This window comes from Chiloscyllium plagiosum, unplaced genomic scaffold (genome assembly GCF_037043375.1).
Source record: "Chiloscyllium plagiosum isolate Xiang-an unplaced genomic scaffold, Cpla_swu_hap1 HiC_scaffold_18, whole genome shotgun sequence".
NCBI lineage: Eukaryota > Metazoa > Chordata > Chondrichthyes > Orectolobiformes > Hemiscylliidae > Chiloscyllium > Chiloscyllium plagiosum.
The window spans coordinates 23,044,206-23,065,783 of record NW_028270156.1 but is presented as its reverse complement, the minus strand read 5'-3'; the positions used below and the strand labels follow the sequence as shown (position 1 = coordinate 23,065,783).

At 41.1% G+C, this 21,578-nt stretch overlaps 2 protein-coding genes across 8 annotated transcripts in view; one reads left to right on the top strand and one right to left on the bottom strand.

Annotated features, from left to right (window-relative positions):
• LOC122557675 (ankyrin repeat and BTB domain containing 2b) overlaps positions 1-21,578 on the bottom strand; it is a 211,104-nt gene that overhangs the window by 88,213 nt on the left and 101,313 nt on the right. The window lies entirely within an intron of this gene.
• The window catches only part of LOC122557676 (uncharacterized), a 38,897-nt gene that overhangs the window by 1,720 nt on the left and 15,599 nt on the right, over positions 1-21,578 (top strand). For 2 of the 6 annotated variants that reach the window (XR_015760119.1, XR_015760118.1), the window contains exon 2: positions 2,419-2,604. The exons of 1 other annotated variant lie outside the window; for it this stretch is intronic. Coding sequence is in view for 1 of the 5 variants with exons in the window: in XM_087996333.1 (XP_087852459.1) it covers positions 2,419-2,552 (134 nt within the window). In the remaining 4 variants the exon portion in view is untranslated. Of the gene's footprint in view, positions 1-1,016; positions 1,062-2,418; positions 2,605-20,839; positions 20,925-21,578 lie in introns of those variants that run through there. 3 more of the 6 variants (XR_006313905.2, XR_015760117.1, XM_087996333.1) reach the window with 3 other exon arrangements.

Below are 21,578 nucleotides of genomic sequence, written 5' to 3'. Positions count from 1 at the left end.
AAAAGATGAGGGTTTGAGTTGGCACTAAGTTGGTATTGGCGTTATGGGATGACTTGGGACATAAGTGGTACAAGCAGCTACGGTACATAGATTGGCATGGATGAGGCCTGGAGTGGGGTGGTAGTAGTGCGGGGGAGCGGGGGCAGGAGGGGCAATAAGTCAGAGGCCATGGGGGAAGAGTAGATTGGGATAGATTAGCACAAGGATTATGAGAGGCCCATGGAATAATACAGGGTCATATGTCAACACAAATTGGTATGGAGAGTGATGAGAATAAGGAGGTGCGAGCAAGAGAGATGTTTATGGTTTAATCTTTAATAACATTCAACACAGGATCAGAATGCCCAGACAGGATTCCATCCAGGTCTCCTTGGGAACTGGCAGTCTCCTCCACTCCCTCAAGGGCCCCCCTCCCCCCAATTCAGCCCAGCCCACCGGAGCGAAAATGGGCAGATTGGACTGCCATTTTTAAATGATGGATTCACGGACCAGAGAACTTTCCCTACATCTGTGAGGTTAGGATTATTGATGATGCTATATGGGTGACAAAATGTAGAGAAAGAATTGGTCAGTTGCCACTTGCCTTGTAAATTGCAGCTGGGCAGCATTGAGTTCATTTTACCCGATATACACAGCTGCCCCTCTACTGTCATTCATGCAAGAATAAGGACTAAAACAAACAGGGAATGCTGTACTATATTCTACCTTATGTTTTGTTATATCACACATGCATGAAATAGAAGGTTCATTCAGCTAATTTCAGGGATGAAGAGGTTACCATTGGTGGATTACATACTCACAGCAGCATTTCTTGTAGTCATCAGTCGAGTTCATGTACAAAAATAACTGATACAAATATTTAATATGGGCTGACCTGTGTGAGGCTAGCTGGGGAAAAAAAAACTCATCACATTGACTGCAATGTCCAGCTCAATTTCACACTGTGCTCGAAATAGATCACAGCTGATCAAATTCACCACGATAAGCTGGGTACTGGGGCTTCACTTGAAATTGTTTAAAGCTTAAAATTGCTACCCTGCTAACATATGCATAGAGTACAGGTAAGAAATTGCTTCCAATTTGCTGTCATTTTCACTGCGGTATATTCTAGTTACCGCTGCAGGAAACTGTAAAAGAGCATATCGGTGTGAGATGAGCAGAATACATCTGCAGTCTAATACACTATCTTCATCCTTCCAGGAACATTGAGGCCAAGCATTAATATTGGTGAAAAAACAAAAGTCATGCCCCAACAACAACCCCCTCAGTAATGCCTGAATTGACATCAGTTCTGTTCCTCTGAATGTAAATCGAAGCCAACTCTGTTTTGTCCCCATGAAGATTTTACTTGAAAAGAGACCAACAGTCTGGAGAACACAAAAGTCTAACAATTTCATCATGAAAAGATTTGAAAGTGAACATAGCCCTTCACAGTTCTACAGAGGTGGGAATGAAATCAGTTTGAGCTTTACACGTGTGCAGTTCCTGTAGGCAGCTGGCCACTTAAATGGTCACTGACTCCATTTAAGTCCAACTTTGGCAGCCCTGCAGAACGGAGCAACTCACAGTAGGTCTGTTCTCAGTGCATTGCTGTTGAGAAGCAAATGTATTCCTTCGGGGGAGCAACTTACTGCAGATGTTGGCATCTGTACTGAAAACAAAAGAAAATGCTGGAGATCACAGCTGTTTAGGCAGCGTCCATAGAGAGAAACCAATCTAATGTTTCGAATCTGGATGACTCTAGTCCTGAAACGGTAGCTTGCTTTCTCTCCATGGATGCTACCTGACCCGCTATGAACTCCAGTATTTTTTTTGTTTTTGGTGCCCCTGTAGCTATGATATAAGCAGATCCTGAAGGTAGGGATTAAGTATCCTTTGGAATTGTTAACTGTGGAGAAATTGTGTGCAAATCCTTGAAACCACCAAATTTGTAAAAGACCTGTCAAATCTGTCATGCCCCATCAAAACATGTCAAGCATATCAATGACTGGCAAGAAGTGTCAAATTTGTCAAGAAGTGACAGCACCTGTCAGAAAGTATCAAACTTGTCAAGTCCTATCTAAGATGTGTTTTTATGAATGAGTGCTTTTCTCAATAGAATGTAGCCTGTAATGTAGAAATTTAGATAATATTTTTCTTCTGTACATATGGATAATTATAGATGCCAGGTGAACCTGGCATGGTAGGTGAAAGGTTGGTGGGTGGAGTAAGCACTAAATTGGCATTGGACTATGGAGGTCATCAGATATGGGTATACGGCAGAGGGTGGTATTAGGTGCAGGGAAGTCTTGTAGACAGCATTAAGTGAATTGGGTTAGCATGGATGGAATATGAGGAATGTGTGGTGGACTGAGGGGACATGAGGGTGAGAGCTAGACGAATGTTTTACATTTCCTTATTTTATTTTATTTTTTGCAGACAATTCTGGGGCCCCAAGGCAGGCTTACTGTCCTGTCCTTCTTGGAGACCATTAGTCCCCTCAGCTCTTGCGAATCCTACTACCAATCCAGGCCTCCATCCCAGAGCAAATGTGTGGGCACCCATTTTTAAAGGTTAGGTTTACAGAACTTTGATCTCTCCTGCCTCCGTGCACAAGATCCTCAGGTAGGTCTTCAGGACGATCTTCAAGGAGGGAAGTGAGGTAGTGAGGCATGGGTTTAGGAAGGGAATTCTAGTGCATAATCCCAGTCTGCTCTAATGTTGGAGTAAACAAAATTGGAAATGCTCGCAAAACTTGAATAGGATGAAGACTAAAATTTTCGGAGGGTTGTAGGGTGAGGCAAGGAGAAATTTGAAACCAAGGATGAAAATTTTAAGAGGTGAACAGGCATAGATATGGTTGGTGCTGGAATTTGGTGTACATTGGGTCCAGGCAGCACAGATTTGGATTATTGCAAATTTGTGAAGGGTGGAATCTGGAAGATCAGCCAAGGCAGCATTGGAATAGTCAGAGGTGACAAAGACAGGGATGAGGATTGCAGCAGCAGAAGTGCTGAGTCAGTGGAACTAGGTGATCTTAGCAATAATGCAGATGTGTTGACTACATGGATGCGTAGTTGGAACCTGGGGTCAAGGTTATGAACAATTGGTTCAGCCACAAACATCTGCCAAAAAAAGGGGGATGAAATCAATGGCTAGGCAAAAATTTGGACAGAGGGCTGAAGAAAATAACCTCAGTCTTCCCAATGTTTAACTAGAGTAAATTTGTGCTCATCCAATGCTAGATATCAGACAAGCTTTCTGATAATTTAGCTATGATGGAGGAGTTGAGAGGGATGGCGCCGGGTTAAAGTTAGTGTCACCGCTGCACATCTGAAAACTAATGTTACATTTTTGGATGATGTCACTGAAGGGAAAGCACACGGATGACTAATAGGATGGGAGCAACAACGTACGCTTAGGAAACACCAGAGGCAATGGTGCGGGATTGGGAAGAGAAGTGATTGCGAGAGAAATAATAATGGAACTAGGTGAAACCAATCTCATTTCAGCTGACAGACAGTGGAGAGGTGTTGGAGAAGGATGGTGTGGTTAAACATGGTGTTAGTGCTATAAACCAGTTGATGGGCACCCCATCCAATACTGTAAATTCCTCTGACAACAATTTCTAAATTTGCAATCACTATTTCGTGAAAGGACAAGGGCAGTAGTTGCATGAGAATATCACCACTTACAAGTTCCTCTCCAGTCGACTCACCCTCCTGACTTGGAACTACGTAGCCACACCTTCACTGTCGCTAGGTCAAAATCTTGGAAACCTTCCTAACATCACCATGTTCCTTCACCAATGCTTTAACTGCAATGCTTCAAGATGGCAACTCACCATCATTTTCTCAAAGACAATTAGGGATGGACAATAAGTGCTGACCTAGCCAGCAGCATCCATGTCCCTTGAATGACCAAGTTAAAAAGAAAGGCAGGCAAGAAGGGTAAGGAGAATTTATTCTTTTTTTGTCAGGAGGCCATTTGTGACTTTGCTAAGAACCATTTCAGTGCTGTGGCAAGGACAGAAATCTGATTGGAGGGATTCAAACATAGAGTTCTGACAGAAGTAGGAACAGAGTTGAGAGGTGATAAAATGCTTAAGGACCTTGGAAAGGGAGGTTAGGGATGGAACAGTAATTTGTGGTGTCAAGGATTGCTAGTTTGAGAGGAAACTTGAAGATTACAGAAGGAAAGTGAGCAGGAAAGTACCCGATGGAGGAACATATTCAAGGGGTTGAATGTCTTCCTCCTGCTTCTATTTCTTCTGAACTCATAAGGAGTAAAACAATTAACAATACTGACTAATATGGGGACAAGTTCAATGGTTTTCACTTTAGCGGGAATAGGGACATGACAAGAAATAGAAGCAGGAGGAAGACATTCAATCTCTTGAATAAGTTCCTCCATCAGGTACTTTCCTGCTCACTTTCCTTTGTAATCTTCAAATTTCCTCTCTTGTGAAAGATAGCTTAGAAAAGGCAAGAAGTGAGATTCGGAGAGAAAGAAAAAATATAAGTTCGGGGTAGGGCAAGCTGAGAAAGTGGGAACATTTTATATATCCATGCTTTTTTGAAAAAAAAAGTTTTCCCTAAAAAAGAACCCAGCAGATGGAAACAAGAATGAATGAGAATAAAAATGCACTTAATCTGATAGAGAAAAGTAATACAACTCATGCAAGCCAACAAGAAAAACAAAATTTTTTCTGTGCTTGAGCAGGTGCAAGCAGTAGCTGGAGATGCCCGAGGACTCAGATGCTGCTTTCCAAACTGAAGCAGAACATTATCAAGCTTTAATGAACCACACACTGTCCAAAGACAGAAGAATGTATCTTTGGAAAAAGAATGTCTAAATTTTGCAGCCAACCAGGCAGCATGTGCGCTTGTATGAATTTCCCAAGAGGTCATAACTTAACAAAAGAAACCATTAAGGGATCTCAGTGAGAGACACTCACTAGGGCAGTGTTCGAGGGGAAGTGATGAGTTTAACAGACAATTCGGAAGGAAAAGGCTTGAGACAGGTTGTAATAGAGCACTCAATCATCAGATAAAGAGAACAATCTTTGTATAGAATAAAAAGGCACATTGTTTCAGTTCTTTCACTGGAACAGGAGTGGAAAGGAAATGCATAAGACTTAAAGAACTCATATCTTGCAATTAAAATTTTAATAAATGAAATCATAGGCTTTATAAAAATCATAGAAATGCTCAGCACAGAAGGAGTCTAGTCAGCCCATTGGGAACATGCTGGATCTTTGAAAGAGCAATCATGTTTAGTCCCATATCCTCACTTTTTGACCATTTACCGGAACAAATCTCTTCTTCAATTACGCTGTACAACCTGGTTTGGTGGTAATGGGCTGAATATTACATTTGTTTTGGCGAATTCTGATTTGTGTCGAATTTTTTGGATGATGTCTTACCACAAGGTCCAGCAATTGCTGCAGCCGCATCTTGCCAAACCCACCTCATTAATCACCTATCGCACCCTTACAGTGTCTTTCAAGTCTGATTTCCACCTCACCTTTCCATGCACCATTCCTGTAAGAATTTGTCACACAATGGATATTTTGGGAATTCACCAGTATCCTTTACACCTTACCATCTTTTAAATCCCACTGTGCATGCAGACAAACACTGTCAGTGTGGAGCTGCCCTGCACGGTTGCTGGCATTTGTTGTGGATGTGACAGGCAAGGGGAAATCACAGTCTTTTTTATGCTGGGGTCTCGGATGCATTGCTGGACGGGTGGTCCACAGGTGGGACTTCCACTTTCCCTTGGACCAGCAGTGGACACCATGACAGCAGACCATTCCAGCCTAGGTGGAGATTGTCACCTAGGTCAGCGCAGTCTCTGCTCTCTAGAGGAGTGCACAGCACCATGGGAAGAAGGTCAATGTCCTTTGGCTCCATCATTTTCTGTCTGATACCTCAAACTCACTCTATGCTACTGTATCCATCTCCCACCAAAGCTCATGCTCTCCCACTCTCACTATTACCCACATCATCCACTCCACTTGCACTCACCCCCCCCCCCCCAGCACCCCCCCCACCCAACCCTGACACCTTCACGCTCTCTATGCTGGCTACTTACTCATTCAAGACGTCCCTCCATCTGCATCAACAGTAATAGCTGTTCTACCCACTTCTATCTCCCTGCTTTCTCTCATCCCAAAAGGAAAACAGAGTCCAAAAGGGAAGAAAGATTCAAGACAGGTGCAGTGCTGCCTGTCATTTGGATCCTCATCTTTTATAAGGAGTGTGGCCTGACTATCTCAAGTACGGCCTGGACTTGTATCAAAGCTGCCCCTTACCTACAGTGCTGAAATTCTCTGAGGGAAGGCTATTCCCCCTTGACTTGACTGAGTCCAGGTTATCACAAACTTCCTGTTTTATGCCTACATTCAATGGCAAGGCAACACAGCAGTAATATCAATCAGATCTCTCTGGCTGGGGGGCACAATACAAAAAAGGCAAGGCAGAGCAAGGTTGCAGTGCGTTTCCAGGTCAGCTCAGTGTGACTGTGCACTGTGAGAACAAGCAAAGTGTCCGATATACAGCCTGGCCCAGTCCCTGAGCTGGGTATATGTCCCTTAGCACACAGTATTCTTGCTGCAGCATTCCAATGATTGTTGTCAGTGCAGCTCCTAATGAGGCACTGACGAGCAGAAAGGTCCTAAAAGTGGATTGGAGATATGCCGAGGTTTGTTAGAAGTTAACCCATTATACCAACGTCCTCGAGTTGCAAGTGGCCAGTGCTCACAGGGTATGGTGCCTGGCTTTCAACATGAATGTTGTTTGTAGCAAGTGACCAGCTGAATCTACAAAGAACTTACTCTGGCTTCCTTGTCGAGTTTTCTTGATATTGAGCTTGTTTGGCACGTTTGGTAAGAAGGAAGAATGAATATTAATGAGGCGCATTGTCATGTTAACTTGACAAGAATCTCATAACACCCCTTGTGAAAAAACATACACAATGCCACAAAATGCCTTCGATGCCAAGATGGGTCTTGCTGTATTTGTTGAGTGATTCTGTCACACATCGTACCATTTCCAAGGTCGCTCAGACCCCTATATGATTATGCCCTATGTATGAAATAAGCTGGCACAGTGTTTCTCGTCCAGGCAACTGTCGGTGAAAATGTTCCTTCTCATCTCCCTTCTGGATCTTTTACCAACGATTTTACTCACTCACCCGAAGGATTTCTTTTTTTTGTCTGTCGATAGTCTGTCTTGCTTGTAGCTTCTCTCACAGGAGATCTGCTGTCAAGATTTGACACTCTTTTCTGTTTTAGAAGAACAAGCAGCAGGAGTAAGCAATTCAGCCTCCTCCGCTATTCATGGCTGAATGTACATCCACTCTATTTACTCTCCAAATGATTCTCTCATGATCATTAAAAACTCAATTTCTTCATTATTTTACCTTCCCTGTTCCAAGGAGAACAGTCTGGACTTTTCCAATTTTTCATCCAAGTTGTAGACTCTCATAGAAATCATAGATCAACTCGTTTCTGCATCCTCTGTTGCCCTGCAAATTCTCTCTGTCCATATACTTATTCAATTCCCTTTTGAAAACCAGAGGAGTTCCAAATCTTAATCACATTCTGTGTAAAAAGGATTTTCCTCATATCACTGATAATCATCTTAAAATCAGCTCCTCATGATTCTTCCACCAACAGGAACAGTTACTCTGTACAAACTCCATCCAGGCCCCTCACATCTTTAAGACTCCTCTATTCAATTTCCTTTTCTCCAAGGAACACAGCCCCAGTTTATCCAATCTATCCACGTAACTGAAGTCCTTTATCCTGTGACTGTTCTTATAAATCTTATCTTCTAAAGTTGTTGCGCCTTTTCTAAACTGTGGTGCCCAGAATTGAATACAACAGTGAAGAAAGGTGCCCTAACCTACCTGTCACTGGTAATTTTGCTTTTCTTTGTGACACCTACATTAACTAATCTCAAATGTCGATTTTCCTGCTCCTCAGACGCTGCCTGACCTACTGTGCTATTCCAACACCACTCTAATCTTGACTCTCTTGCCCTCTAACCACTCCCTGATCTTCTCTTCTGTTTTGTTCTATTTGTTCCTCCCCAGCTTTCTCATCAGCATAAATCCCACCACTTTCTAACTTTTCTTTCAATGGCAATACCAGTCGATGTCAAAAGGCAATGGTTCAATTCTCTCTTGTTGGTGATGGTCATTGTCTGCTACTCATGTGGTGCAAATCTACTTGTCAGCCCAAACCTGGAAATGGTCCAAATCTTGTTGCTTTTGGGCATGGGCTGCTTCAGTATCTGAGTTATGAATGGTGCTGGCATTGTGCAATCATTAGCAGACATCCCCACTTCTGACCTTCTGATGAAGGGGAGGTCATTGATGAAGCAGCTGAAGACATTTGGGCCTAGCACACTACCCTGAGGAACTCCAGCAGCGATACTGTGGGACTGAGATGACCGACCTTCACATGGCTTCTGCCAGACATTGATTATTTCCAGCTCCACTGTTCTTATTGAGGTTTGAAGCAAGTGCAGTATTTTGCTTTTATTTTTAATGAACATTGGATTTTTCCTGAGGAAGTGAAGTGACTGACAGCTGTATTTTAGCCAGTACTGACATAGATTCCCATTCCAAAACAGAATAAATTTCAATAAGAAATCAAAATAAGGAAGGACTGAAAAGCAAACAAATTCAACAAAGTAATCCCTGTATCTGTAACTTGGAAAAGATACTGTCGTCATTTTGGGCTTTGAGAACACAAGTTCATTTGTATGATTTTGTACTATGAATATTCGGTTAAAAGTTTATCAGTCTGATCTCATTCTTGTGCCTGCTAAATCTCAAAACTGCAGCTATCGAATTTCTATTGACTTCTTTCATATTTTAATCATATTTCAGTTTGGGACAAACTCGCAATTTTGGCAGATGTTTAATGAAAACTCTGTTTTCACAAGTAAAAAGGATTTCTGCCAAACATTTGCCAAAGCTACAGGGGAGAAAATTTCTGGCAAGTAAGTAACGATGAAATACTGTACATGTTTCAGTCACCTGAAATACACAAAATGTGTTAGCCCACCATACCTGCATTTTGATAGCAGTGTGCAGTTCATTTGACGAGTGATTTTGCTGAGGGACCACTAACTGGTCATATCAAACATGTCTCATTTCCCCCTTTCTCTTCTCTGCTCTTGAAAGTGCTGCCTCCTGCTAAGCTATAGGGCTGTAGTTCTACAGAAGCCAGCAACTACCGGTCTTTTTCCTAAGTGCCCTCTTTTTTCATAGTTAAAAATCACACAACACCAAGTTATAGTCCAAAAGGTTTATTTGGACACCTATTGGCTGTTGGACTATAACCTAGTGTTGTATGACTTATAACTTTGGGGTGAAAACAATGACTGCAGATGCTGGAAACCAGATTCTGGATCAATGGTGCTGGAAGAGCACAGCAATTCAGGCAGCATCGAGGAGCTTCAGCAAAATCAGGACATAACTTTGTCCACCCCAGTCCAACACCAGCACCTTCAAGACATGCTTCTTTTTTCATGGCAGTATTCTGCTATAGATAGCATCACAGCCGAGACACAAACACACATTGTTAAGATCCCAGCTGATGTGATTACTTGACAAATCAAATACCAGACAGAAATATGGCCTAATAGGTCACATTTTGTTTTGTTTTGGTTTGAAACAAAGGTGGTCACAGAAATATAATCCCAAGACATTCCTTTGATGGTACCTCAAAGTACCCCTCCAGTACTCACAGAGAAAACCTCTTATTCTAACTTCTCAATTGGTCTGACTTCAAATCCCAGCTTTTTCTTGGAGCTTTAATCCACCTGGGTTTAAACATTCTCAGCTTCAAATAACATCACTAACTCCTTCCTCAAAGATAATCCAATTTTACTACCATCTCACTTTCTCAGGAGCTCTGCTTTATACATCAATCTTCATCTAACTGCTTCTGCAGAATTGCTCCAAACTGAAACCCAAAAAGAAAAATACTTTTCCCTTAGGCTTAACAGAATTTTAACAGAAGCCTTGAAGCACAAATGTTCAACTTGCTTGTTCATTAACCCTCCTATCATAAACAAAAACCTCTTCATTCTGACAGCTTCTCCCAGAATTTCTTTAAGAAAAAATCACCCACATGTTGATCAGTAAATTTTTCAGACACACAGAAAAAGCCCATATGTCACTAATTCAAAATCCAAACATAAAATAAATGTTTAAAATAAAATGTGGATCTCAGAGTCTCCATCACAACATGCTCCACAAAGCAATCAGCAATTGGAGTCCTGCCTGATCTTTTACCCTTCTTTAGAACAAGATTATTGGGGCCTTTGGTATGTCCTCAGAATGGAGAGTGGAATCCTCTTTCTGAACTTTATGCTCACTAGCTAGTGCTTTTGGAGCCACAGCCTATTGTAATGAAAATATAATGCTTAATCTGAAGTGCTCTGAAGTGCAAAGAGGCTAAACTGGAGTAGACATTTAAGCAACACAAACAAAAATGCTAGAAATTGAGGTCCAAGAGATTTGTTTTTAAAACTGCAAGGTAAAATTATGAGTTTAGATGTAGACCTTTCATCAGAAATCGAAAATAAGTGAGAAAAAATGGTTCACGTCATTAAACATCACACAAGGCTTAAGACGCTAACAGACTTAAAGTGTATTTTCTGCAATTTCCAGTATTTATTTCAGGTATTCAGAACTTCCAGTTTCTATACTTTAATTAGAAATGGCAGTCTTCATTTGAACACACAACCTTTGCAATATACATTGTGATTGATAAGACCAATCTTTATTAATCGCCCTGTACTCCCAGCCTCATTAATTATCTACGAACGTTATCTCCCGCTCATTATTTCCCACAGAACAGCTGCCTCTCTTTTGTTCCATGATCAGTACTGCTCAAATGAACCATCCCAATAAAATATAACAGACAAGTCTTCAACATCAATACCAATCAGAAGAGTTGGACATGGAAACTGATGTTATCAGCTTTGTGTGATAACAGCGGGCAACTGCCTCAAATCAATTTCCTATTGCCATGGCAAATCTAAATTGTTGTAATGGTTGTCTGTCCACAATTGTTGTCTGTCCACAAGGCTGGACAGATATTTATAATCAGGCAGTCTTGAAATAACAAACATCACAAAGCTGCAGCCCCTTTGGCAACCAACTTAGCTTTAGGTCCTTGCTTGTTTAATGGCAATTTTTTTTAAAGGGCAAAAGCCTCACCAGCAGCATAGTGTGACAAATGTTCGCCTTACAGCTGTGTAGATACAGGCTCAATGCCAGCTGCCCCTGGTACATAATCCTGCTGCTAACTTGCAATGTTTTCAATGAGTCTTTGTCAGAGCTCCCTAGGTAGAATAATCTTCCAGGATTCAGAATGGGCTCACACTTTTCCAATTAAGTGAAAGCTGCAGAAATATCAATATTTTTTGACAGCCCATGGAATCAAAACGAACCGTATCAGTTTTTAAAGTTTCATGAACATAAAATAAATGAATGAATATAAATATTAACAAACATGATTGTAACAGACTGTTGTTTCCGTATGAACAAATCCCAAGAAGCAATCACCACTAATCTGTGATCTTGTAATGTTATCCCTTCAATAGTGTTTTGTTCCTGAAACATCAAGTTAGCAGGTTAAAAAAATACCAAGCATTATTTGAACATAAAATAAGATAGTTAAGAAGGCGCTTGCCTTCACTAGCGAAAGTATAGAATACAAGAGCAAAGCGGCTAAACTGGAACTGAACAATACACTGGTTAGCCACACTTGAGTATTGAGTTAGTTCTAGTCACCACGTTAGAGGAAGGATGTGAACGCATGAAGACAGATACAAACCAGGATGCTGCCTGGGCTGGAGGTACTGAGCTACGAGGAAAGATTAGGATAGACTGGGATTATTTTCCTCAGAGCAGAGAAGGCTGAAAGGGGATCTGATAGAGATGGATTAGATTATAACGTCCAGAGATAAAATTGATATGAAGACACTTTTATCGTAAGTACAGAGATCAATAATCAACGGGCATAAATTTAAGGTGGAAACCTATGAGGTGTGGTGAGGAGAAATGTTTTCACTCAGAGTATGGAAGGAACCTGGAACTCACTGCCTGAAATGGTGATCATAAGAAGTAGGAAGAGAAACAGGCCATTTAGCCCCTAGAGCCTGCTCCACCATTCAGAAGGATAATGGCTTATCCAACGTTCATGTCCACTTTTCTGCCCTTTCCCCATATCCCTCAATTGCACTAATAACTAACAATCCATCCATACACGAAAGGACTCTGACCCCACAGCTCTGAGGCAAGGATTTCCAAAGATTCTCCATCATCCCAGAGAAGAGATTCTGAGACCATGCCCTCTGGTCCTAGACTCTCCCATGTGGGGAAACATCCTTTCAGCATTTACTTTGTCAAGCCCCTTAAGAATCCTGTATGTTTCTATGAGATCACTTCTCAATCTTCTAAACTCCAGTTGATTCCCAATCAGTTTAATCTTTGCTCATAAGATAATCTCTCCATATCAGGGAGCATCCGAGCGAACTTTCTCTGAACTGCCTCCAAAGAAAATGATATATTTCTGTAAATAAAGGGACCAAAACAGCTCACAGTATTCCAGATATGGTGCCACCAGCAACTTACGCAGTTGCAGTGAGATTTCCCTACTCTTTACAACTCTGCCCAATTTCGCATCATCAGCAAATTCGGATATTTGACACTTTCTGAAACCACTAATGAACAATGTGAATAATTGAAACTCCAACACAGATCCCTGTTGTACACCATTCGTCGCATACTGCCAATTTGAGTACTTAACTATTATTCCAGCTCCGTTTCCTGCTACTCAACCAATCCATGTCAATGATTTGCCCTCAATTACATGGGCTTCCATCTTAGCTAATATCAAAAGCCTTCTGGAAGTCCATACAAATAACATCTATCAACTTACCTCTCTCCACTACCTTTGTTACTTCTTCAAAAAATACTCTGACGTTCATCAAGCATGACCTACCCTGCATGAATCTACACTGACTCTCCCAGATTAAGTGAATTTTTGCGAGGTGATCACTCAATCCTCAACTCCCCTGATTTCCCCAATACAGATGTTAGGCTAACTGTCTGTAATTCCCTGGTTTCCCTCCATCATCTTTCTTAAATAGTGAGCGACGTAAGCAAATTTCCAATCCAGAGATACAACTCATGAATCCAAGGAACTATTAAAAGATTATGATTATGGTATTGGCAATGTGCTTTCTTACCTCATTTAACACTCTGGGGAATCTGTCACTCTTCAATTCCACTAATTTCCTCATTATTGATGATTTACTTAAGCTAATTTTATTTAGACCCTGCCCCTGATCCTCTGTTAATTCCTTTGGCACTTATAGCAAGCTATCCTAGTTTTCTGCGGTCAATACTGAAACAAAATAAACATTCAGCATGTCCACCATTTAGAGTCATAGAGGTGTACAGCATGGAAACAGACCCTTTGGTCCAACCTGTCCATGCCGACCAGATATCCCAACCCAAACTAGTCCCACCTGCCACACCTTTCCCATATCCCTCCAAACCCTTCCTATTCATATACCCATCCAAATGTCTCTTAAACGTTGCAATTGTACCAGCCTCCACCACTTCCTCTGGCAGCTCATTTCACCCCATGTTCACAGACAATATTCCCAGTCTCAGCCTTCAGTGAGCCAAGACTGTACTTTCCCTTTACGTAACTGTGAAATCTCATTGTCTTGCAAGTTTCTTTTCATAATCATTTGTAACCACTTTCATAAGCTGCTTTGTGGCCCTTTGGTGGTTCTGTGGGATTGGTAACGTTCTTTGCATTTTTATAAATCCTTGCTTTTAATCTTATGCTGCCCCTTACCTCCTTAGATGTTCATGGCTGTTTGTTTTAAAAAGTGAGGTGCAGTGTCTCAATCACATGGATACAAACTGCTTCTGCACAGCATTGAGTGTTTTTTTATGGCAAAAAGACAACTTCATAAAAAATCTTCAAGTACATAAACAGGTTCTAGAGCAGATCTCTCCAATTTCTGCATATTAAGAAAAACAAAACACGGAACTGACATTCCCTGCAGTTGTAAAGGCCAGAGTTATTTCTTACTTTTGCGGGACACTATTTATATACGTTTACATTTGAGGCAACAAGAGTGTCTGACATCTGAATGGATCCTCATTGTACTTTGGCAGAAAGACCTCTAGACAGTGGTTGAACTATTTCTCTCAACACCTTCCAATGTTCCTCAGTTTTACCCATTAGCAGAACTTCCCAAGTTACTGTGGAGAGTCTCTGCCTCATCCCATTAAAGTCTGCCTTACTTTCATCCAAATTTCTAGTATTCGATCTTTGCTTGCCTTTTATGTAACTCATTTATTATACTATCCCACAAAATGACTGAGGTTGACACTAAAATGCAAGATCATTGAATACATCCTTGGTCATTGTTATTAGCTGGCCAATTGGTTACAAAAACGGAAAGAGAAAGCAGCCTTAATTTCTTCAGCAGAATAACTGCTGTGATCTACTGTGGAAAAGTGCAAGCCCGTTCAAACATAAGTCACTATACTCGTAAAGGTAATAAATACCACCGTTTATAAATGCTTACATACCACTTTTCCACACGAGCTTTATATATAATTACTGGGTCCTGATTTTATGCCACTTCTATAAATCACAGTTATTTGCATACCACCATTATATAGCACCATGTTTAGAGAACCATTTAAATACAATCAGTACATACCATCATTTATATATGGCATGATGGCACAATGGTTAGCACCGCTGTCTCACAGCACCAGGGACCTGGGTTCATTTCCACCTTTGGGAAACTGTGCAAACTCCACATAGACATTCTCCCAGTGTTTCCGTAGGTTTCCTTCCACAGTCAAAGATGTACAGGTTAGGTGGATCAGCCATTGTCCAAGGATGTGTAAATTAGGTGGATTAGCCCTGGGGAATGCAGGGTTACCAAGATGACTTGTGTCTGGGTGGGATGCCCTTCCAAGGGTCAGTGAGGATTCGATGGGCCAAATGGCCTGCTCCCACACAGTAGGGATTCAATGAATCTATATACACCTTATCATTAAATTACACAAGAAAGCACTTCCATACCATAAGGTATCATAGGAACATAAGCAATTCCTTCAAAACTAATTGATTAATTAATACCAGTAATAGAATATTTCATTATGAAAATTGAAATTTAACATGGTCTCTATATAGTGCTTTATTTGTGATTATTTTTCTCATTGAAACTGTTAAAGCCTGAACCAAAAGCAAATACTCAAGAGATTCACTGCTCGAAGACTTATTGAATCAGTCAATAAGTACAGCTGCAGTTCATTAACATCTGTATGGCACAGTACCAGACAAATTAATTATAATGTTTCACCCTAAGCAGCAAAAAACAGCAATTAAACTATATTTTCTCTGTTGCAAAATGAATGCAGGAGGTAATTTTGATTTATTTGAAATTTAATTTCCCTCATGTACATTTTATTAGTTGTGACTACCATGTCATTTGGAGAGAAATCAACAACTGAGAGCAGCTTCATAAACCCTGGGGATTTAGGACCTACCTTCCTTAGTTTCTGGAAAAGTAGTTTCAGTGCCCACTTCTCAAAATAATTCATGCACCATAAGTAAAGGTATTTTTATTCATTCATAGGATGTGGGGGTCATTGGCTAAACCAACATTTATTGTCCACCCCTAATTACTCCCTAGAAGGTGCTGATGAGCTTCCTTGTGGAACCACTGCAGATTGTGCGAAGGGCATTGAGTTTTCTGACACAGCTGCCTGCTTTCTAGGCTTTTTCAGAGGGTCATTGTGGTGGAGGACTGGTGTCACTTGTAAGCCAGACCACGTAAGGAAAGCCGATTTCGTTCCCTAATAGTCCCTGTGGAAATGGCATGTCTTATTAAACAGTTACATACAGCCATTTTGCAGTTCAAGAATAATAATTCTGCTCGGATTAACTGTAATGCCTTGGCAAATTCACAGAATTAAATATGTTGCAGGACTTATTTAAGCATCATTTAAGCTGAGGAGTAACAAGACTTGAAATTTCTTGTAAATTTAAAAGTTAATACTAACAGGAACTAGCTGCACTGTTCCCAAATGTAGTTTCATTTGCGTGCACAGACTGTTCTCCCACTGAGTTGGCTTGGCAAATGGTTAATTAAGCAGAGATACCTGGCGTGCACACCCGGCTTGGCTGATAACCTGATGTGCTTCATTGCTAATGCCAGTCTGTAATTGAATCACTCCAGTAATAATGCCTACGTCAGAAAATACCAGCTGCAGTTGTTAATGACAGCAGCTAAGCAAGTAAACTGACTTTTCCCCTTAATTGATTTACTAAAGGCAAAATGTAAACAAGATTTCCTCTCAAACCTATCATGAATATTCTTCAAGAACAAATGCCATTTATGAATCTGTTTGTCTGCCTTCCAAACACAGGCTGAAATGTTTACCTGCCATTTAATAATTCAATATAATTTCCGAATGCTTGGGAAAGAAATAGGACAAAGCCAGTAAAAGTCTGAGATGATAATTCAGAGCATACTGGAGTTCCATTTTCAGCTGTATAAACTGAGTTGGATCGGAGCACTGGAAACTTATCAAGAGGTTTGCCAGGTCTTCGTTTCATTTGTCTGAACCCAGATCACAAGTTTGGCCAAATTGTTCAGCCATGGGAGCATCACAGCTGGACCACATTCTCTCCTTACTGTGGATCCATGAGTCTTTAGTTACTGAACATGGCCATGAGTGGGAGTATTCTGTAATGTGCGATCGCAATCCCTGTCATTACTCTTCTTGGGATTATAAAACTAATCGAAGATCAGGAATGGAGACCGGATATTTTCCTTGTTATGTTTATCATTACATTAGATATAAATGGTAAATTTTCAGGAAGGAGTTAGATACAGTTCATGTTGCTTAAGAGCTCAAAGAATATGGAGAGAAAGCAGAAGCAAGGCAATGAGTTGGATTATTTGCCATCATCATATTGAATGATGGGGCAGGCTCAAAAGGCCAAGTGATTTTCAATAAGGCTGCCTCTCAAACTTCTAAATTTACAATGTGTGCAGGCCCAACCTACTCAGCCTCTTAAGACAATCCTGGAATCAACCTAGTGAACCTTCTCTGGACTGCCTCCAATACAGTAAGATTGAAAGTGTCTGACTAATTTATTCAGGTTTACTGAGGCGGTCTCAAACAATGCATACAGAAGGGGACCAGTGGATGTGTTATATTTGGACTTCCCGAAGGCAGATGACAAGGTACCTCACAAAAGATTAAATCATCAGAGCCCACACTGTTGGAGGTAGTATATTGGCATGGATAGAGAATCGGCTCATGGGCAGGAAGCAGCAAGTGGGAATAAGGTATTTTTTTAAGTGACCTGTGACCAGTGGGGTTCCACAGGAACCATTGCTGGGACCACAACAGTTTATAAATGGGAGAACAAAAGTGCAGGGTATTATTTAAATGGGAGAAAAACTGCAGAAAGCTCCAATAAAAGGGTTTTGGAGGTGCTTGTGCATGAGGCACAGAAAGCTAGCACACAGTTGCACTGGGTAATCAGGAAGGCTAATGGAAGATTGGCTCTCATTTCAAGGCAGTTGGGGTATAAGAGTAGGGAGGTTTTAAGGCAACTATATAAGGTGCTGACAAGACCACATCTGGATTGCTGAGTGCTTTTCTTTATTTTCATTAGAGACAATTAAGAGAAGGTTCACTGGATAACCCCTAGTTTGGAGGGATTGTTTCATGAGCAATAGCTGAACAGGTTGATCCTCTACTCACTGGAGCTTATAAGAATGAGAGGTGATCTCATTGAAACATAGAATTCTTAAGGAGATTGACATGGTAAATGCTGAGATGAGTTTTCCTACATGGGAGAGTAGAAGACCAAAGGCTATAGTCTCAGAATAAGGAGACACAAATTTAAGACTGACATGAGGAGAATTTCTTCTCTCAGAGGGTTGAGAGTCATTGGAAATCCTTGCCACAGAGAGCTGTGGGAACATAATCTTTGTGTATATTTAACACTGAAATAGATAAATTCTTGATCAGTCAGGGAACCAAGGGCTGCGAGGAAAGGGCAGGAAAGTGAGCATGAGGAATGTCAGATCAACCACGATCCTGTTGAATGATGGATCAGGCTTTAGGGGCTGAATGGCCTACTCCTGTACCTATTTCTTATGGTCTTAAAAGGGGATCAATACAAGAATGGGATTACAATTGCTTTTGCAATGCAGAGGAAATTGCCTCTTGTGAAGTGTCTCATTTCAGGAAACTGCAGTGTGCAATACTAAAGGGAACACTTTCCCCAACTCTAGATAGATGTGTAAACAATTAATGAGGAGGCAGAACATCTAAATTTGATCCTTATGTGAATTGTGTCAAATCTCACCTCTTTCTGCAGTTTAGCTTTGTTGCTTATATCCCATTCTGATTTGTTAATTCCCTCTGATTCCATTAAAAGTTCACTCTGGTTTTATCTAGGCTCAATCTCATTTGACATGTTTCAAAGTGATACCAGAAATGCTACTGTGCCCCTAAGAGAGTTGACACAAGCTATCCAAGCATCTGAGTGTAGTTAAAAAGTGTCTGTTTTGAATGTGTATGATGCTTCAGTCTTAGGGCAATGACCTATTAGAAGCAAAATATTGATGCATAAACCTCCGCAATGATACATTTAATTGTTCCTTTCTTTATCCTGCAAATGATACATTTCGATTGTTAACTCAAGATATTAAATTTCATGGCTTGACTGCTCATGATGATTAACCTCATTAATGCTAGTTTGGTTTTGAACTGTGTAACTTTAACCTCATACAGATGCTGTAACTGTTAAAACCATTGTCTTGAGATCCAGTTCTGAATTTTCACTCATTGAACTTTGAGCCTATAGATCAACTCCAATAAGTTGTCAGAATTTAATTCTGAGTAAATACTGATCCACGGACTGTAACAGTTCAAGAGTGCAGCTCACTAACATGTACCCAAGAGTAACACTTGGGATGGGCAGCGACACCAATGCCCCATGAGCGAGTTTTTATTTAAAAAAAACATAACCCCTCCCCTTTTTAAAAAATACAGGACTTTGTGGAATGGTTTTTAATCATAGAATTTAAAGTAATGTTCAGTGCCATCTATTAGTTACACCTTACAAAGATGTCAGACCACAAACATTTTATGCTTCCCATATCAAAGTGCCACACATGCACAGAGTAAAAAGTAGCAGTCATCTGACATTTGCATATGTGCCTCTGTGTGTTTGTCTGTGTGTGTGTGTGTGTGTATATATAATTCTACTTAAAAGCTGGCTACGCTTAGGAAAGGCAAGTCATCTGGTCTTGGGTGGTATGCAGCCCAAGTTGTTGAAGGTAAATAGGAGTGGAGATAGCAAAAGAACTTACCTTCCTCTTCGAACCTTCCATTGATATGGAGGAGCATATGTGATATCCTTTTTCAAGAATGGCTGAAAGGACAATCCCAAAAGCTACAGGCCTGTCAGATTAACATCAGTGGTGTGTGAAGTATAGGAACAATGATCAAGGGAAAATATTCACAGGTTAATTAACAGCCAGCACTGATTTATAAAAGGGTGACTAATTTAATGGAATTTTCTGATTTAGTAGCAGAAAGTTTGATGAAAAGAATGTGACTGATGTTGTTTTTCTGCATTTTAACAATAGCAGTTTGTTAAATACCGACTTTAAGGGACTCAGTTAGTATCTAGATAGGAACTCCTTTCCTGAACTACCCAGCTCAGGCTTCATTGGATGGAAGAAAGATGGCAGCAGAGACCCCACCTGGCACTATCCCCAGCTTATTCAATACCCCTTTGGATCTAGTACCAGGACACCTTTGGGAACTCCAAGTGCCCCTGGAACGATTAAATGTGCATAGAAAATGCTAAAACGTTAAACTGTCAAGCTCATTGGAACTGTCCACAAACCTGTCAAAACTGTTAGAAGTACCTGTCGAAGGGAGCTATCAAGCTAGCAAGTGACTTCTGCCTCAAGGCTTCCATTGCAGGATTAGTACTGAATAACTATCCGTTAACATGAGGATGCTTGCCATTTTGAATGATAGTTACAAATATTAGGAGAAAGTGAGGACTGCAGTTGCTGGAGATCAGAGTCGAAATGTATGGCGCTGCAAAAGAACAGCCAGTCAGGCAGCACCCAGGGAGGGTGAAGGTAGCTGGGAAGGCAATAGGTAGATGCAGGTGGGGGGTTGATGATCATGATAAGTCGAAGTGGAGGGTGGAGTGGATAGGTTGGAAGGAAGATGAACTGGTTGAAAGAAAGATGGACAAGTAGGACAGTTCAAGAGGGTGGTGATGAGCTGGAAGGTTGGATCTGGGATGAGATGGGTGGAGGGGACATAAGGAAACTGGTGAAATCGACATTGATTCCATGTGGTCGGAGGGTCCCAAGGCAGAAGATGAGGCATCCTTCCTCCAGGTGTCGGGTGGTTAGGACTTGGCGGTGGAGAGGGCCCAGGACTTGCATGTCCTTGGCGGAGTGGGACGGGGACCTGAAGTTCTCTCAACCCCCTCCCCACCCCCCACATTTCTGATGAAGGGCTTATGCCCAAAACATCAATTCTCCAGTGTGGGACTATGTACTCCAATAGGGGATTATGCAATGAAATGTTTGGTGTTTCAAGGCATTATTTAATTGAAGGAATGTATATGTGATATATTATGAAACAAAAGGGTTTTTTCAATATAGTGAAATTTGTAATCGACACTTGGAACTTTGTTTTATGGAACATCATTTCATTTCATCTCTGCCTGAAGGTCCATACATGAAGGTCCATACAACTGAATCAGCTGACATGGTGAATGTAAAGGCAAAGGGTGATGGAGTGGTGGTTATAGATCGGTGAGTTTGCACGCAGTTGCAAAAAGGCCATGCAGATGTGGTGGAGGACCATAGCTTGATGTTGAGAGAATGGGGTGTAGGATGGGTGCAGGAGCATGGCTTTGTATTGGAAATTGATGGGCCATAGGGATTACTTGGTGGGTCACAGCTTGATGTGGTGGGGGCACGGAGACAGAGGGATGTCTGAGGAGTCATGATTGTGAGCCATGAGATGGGATGGGTTGTCATTGGATGCAGTATAAGCAAGGTGAGGGTTGATGTAATCTTTTAGGTATTTTTTCCGTAGTTTTAAACGGTACTGAATGCCAGTTCCCCAAAGCAGGTCATCTAGCCTGCCTATACGGTTGCCTGTCCCATCCCTGAAATCTACCGGCCCCTCCAGACTGAAAAATCCCATGTCTCCCATTTTTAAAAATAAGTTTCATTAATCCAGAAATTGTCCTGTCTCTGCACAACCAGAGTGAAAATCTGGGCAGACGGGTTTGTGTGACCCAGCACATTTTCAAAGACAATTAGGAACGGGTAATAAATAAATGCTGGCTTAGCCAGGTCAATACACACAACGGCAAGAGGTAACAGGGTTAGGTTTTTGCAGAAACAAAGAAACAAATTTGGTTTGGCCAGTAAGTTATTGCAGAAACTTTTGCTTAACTA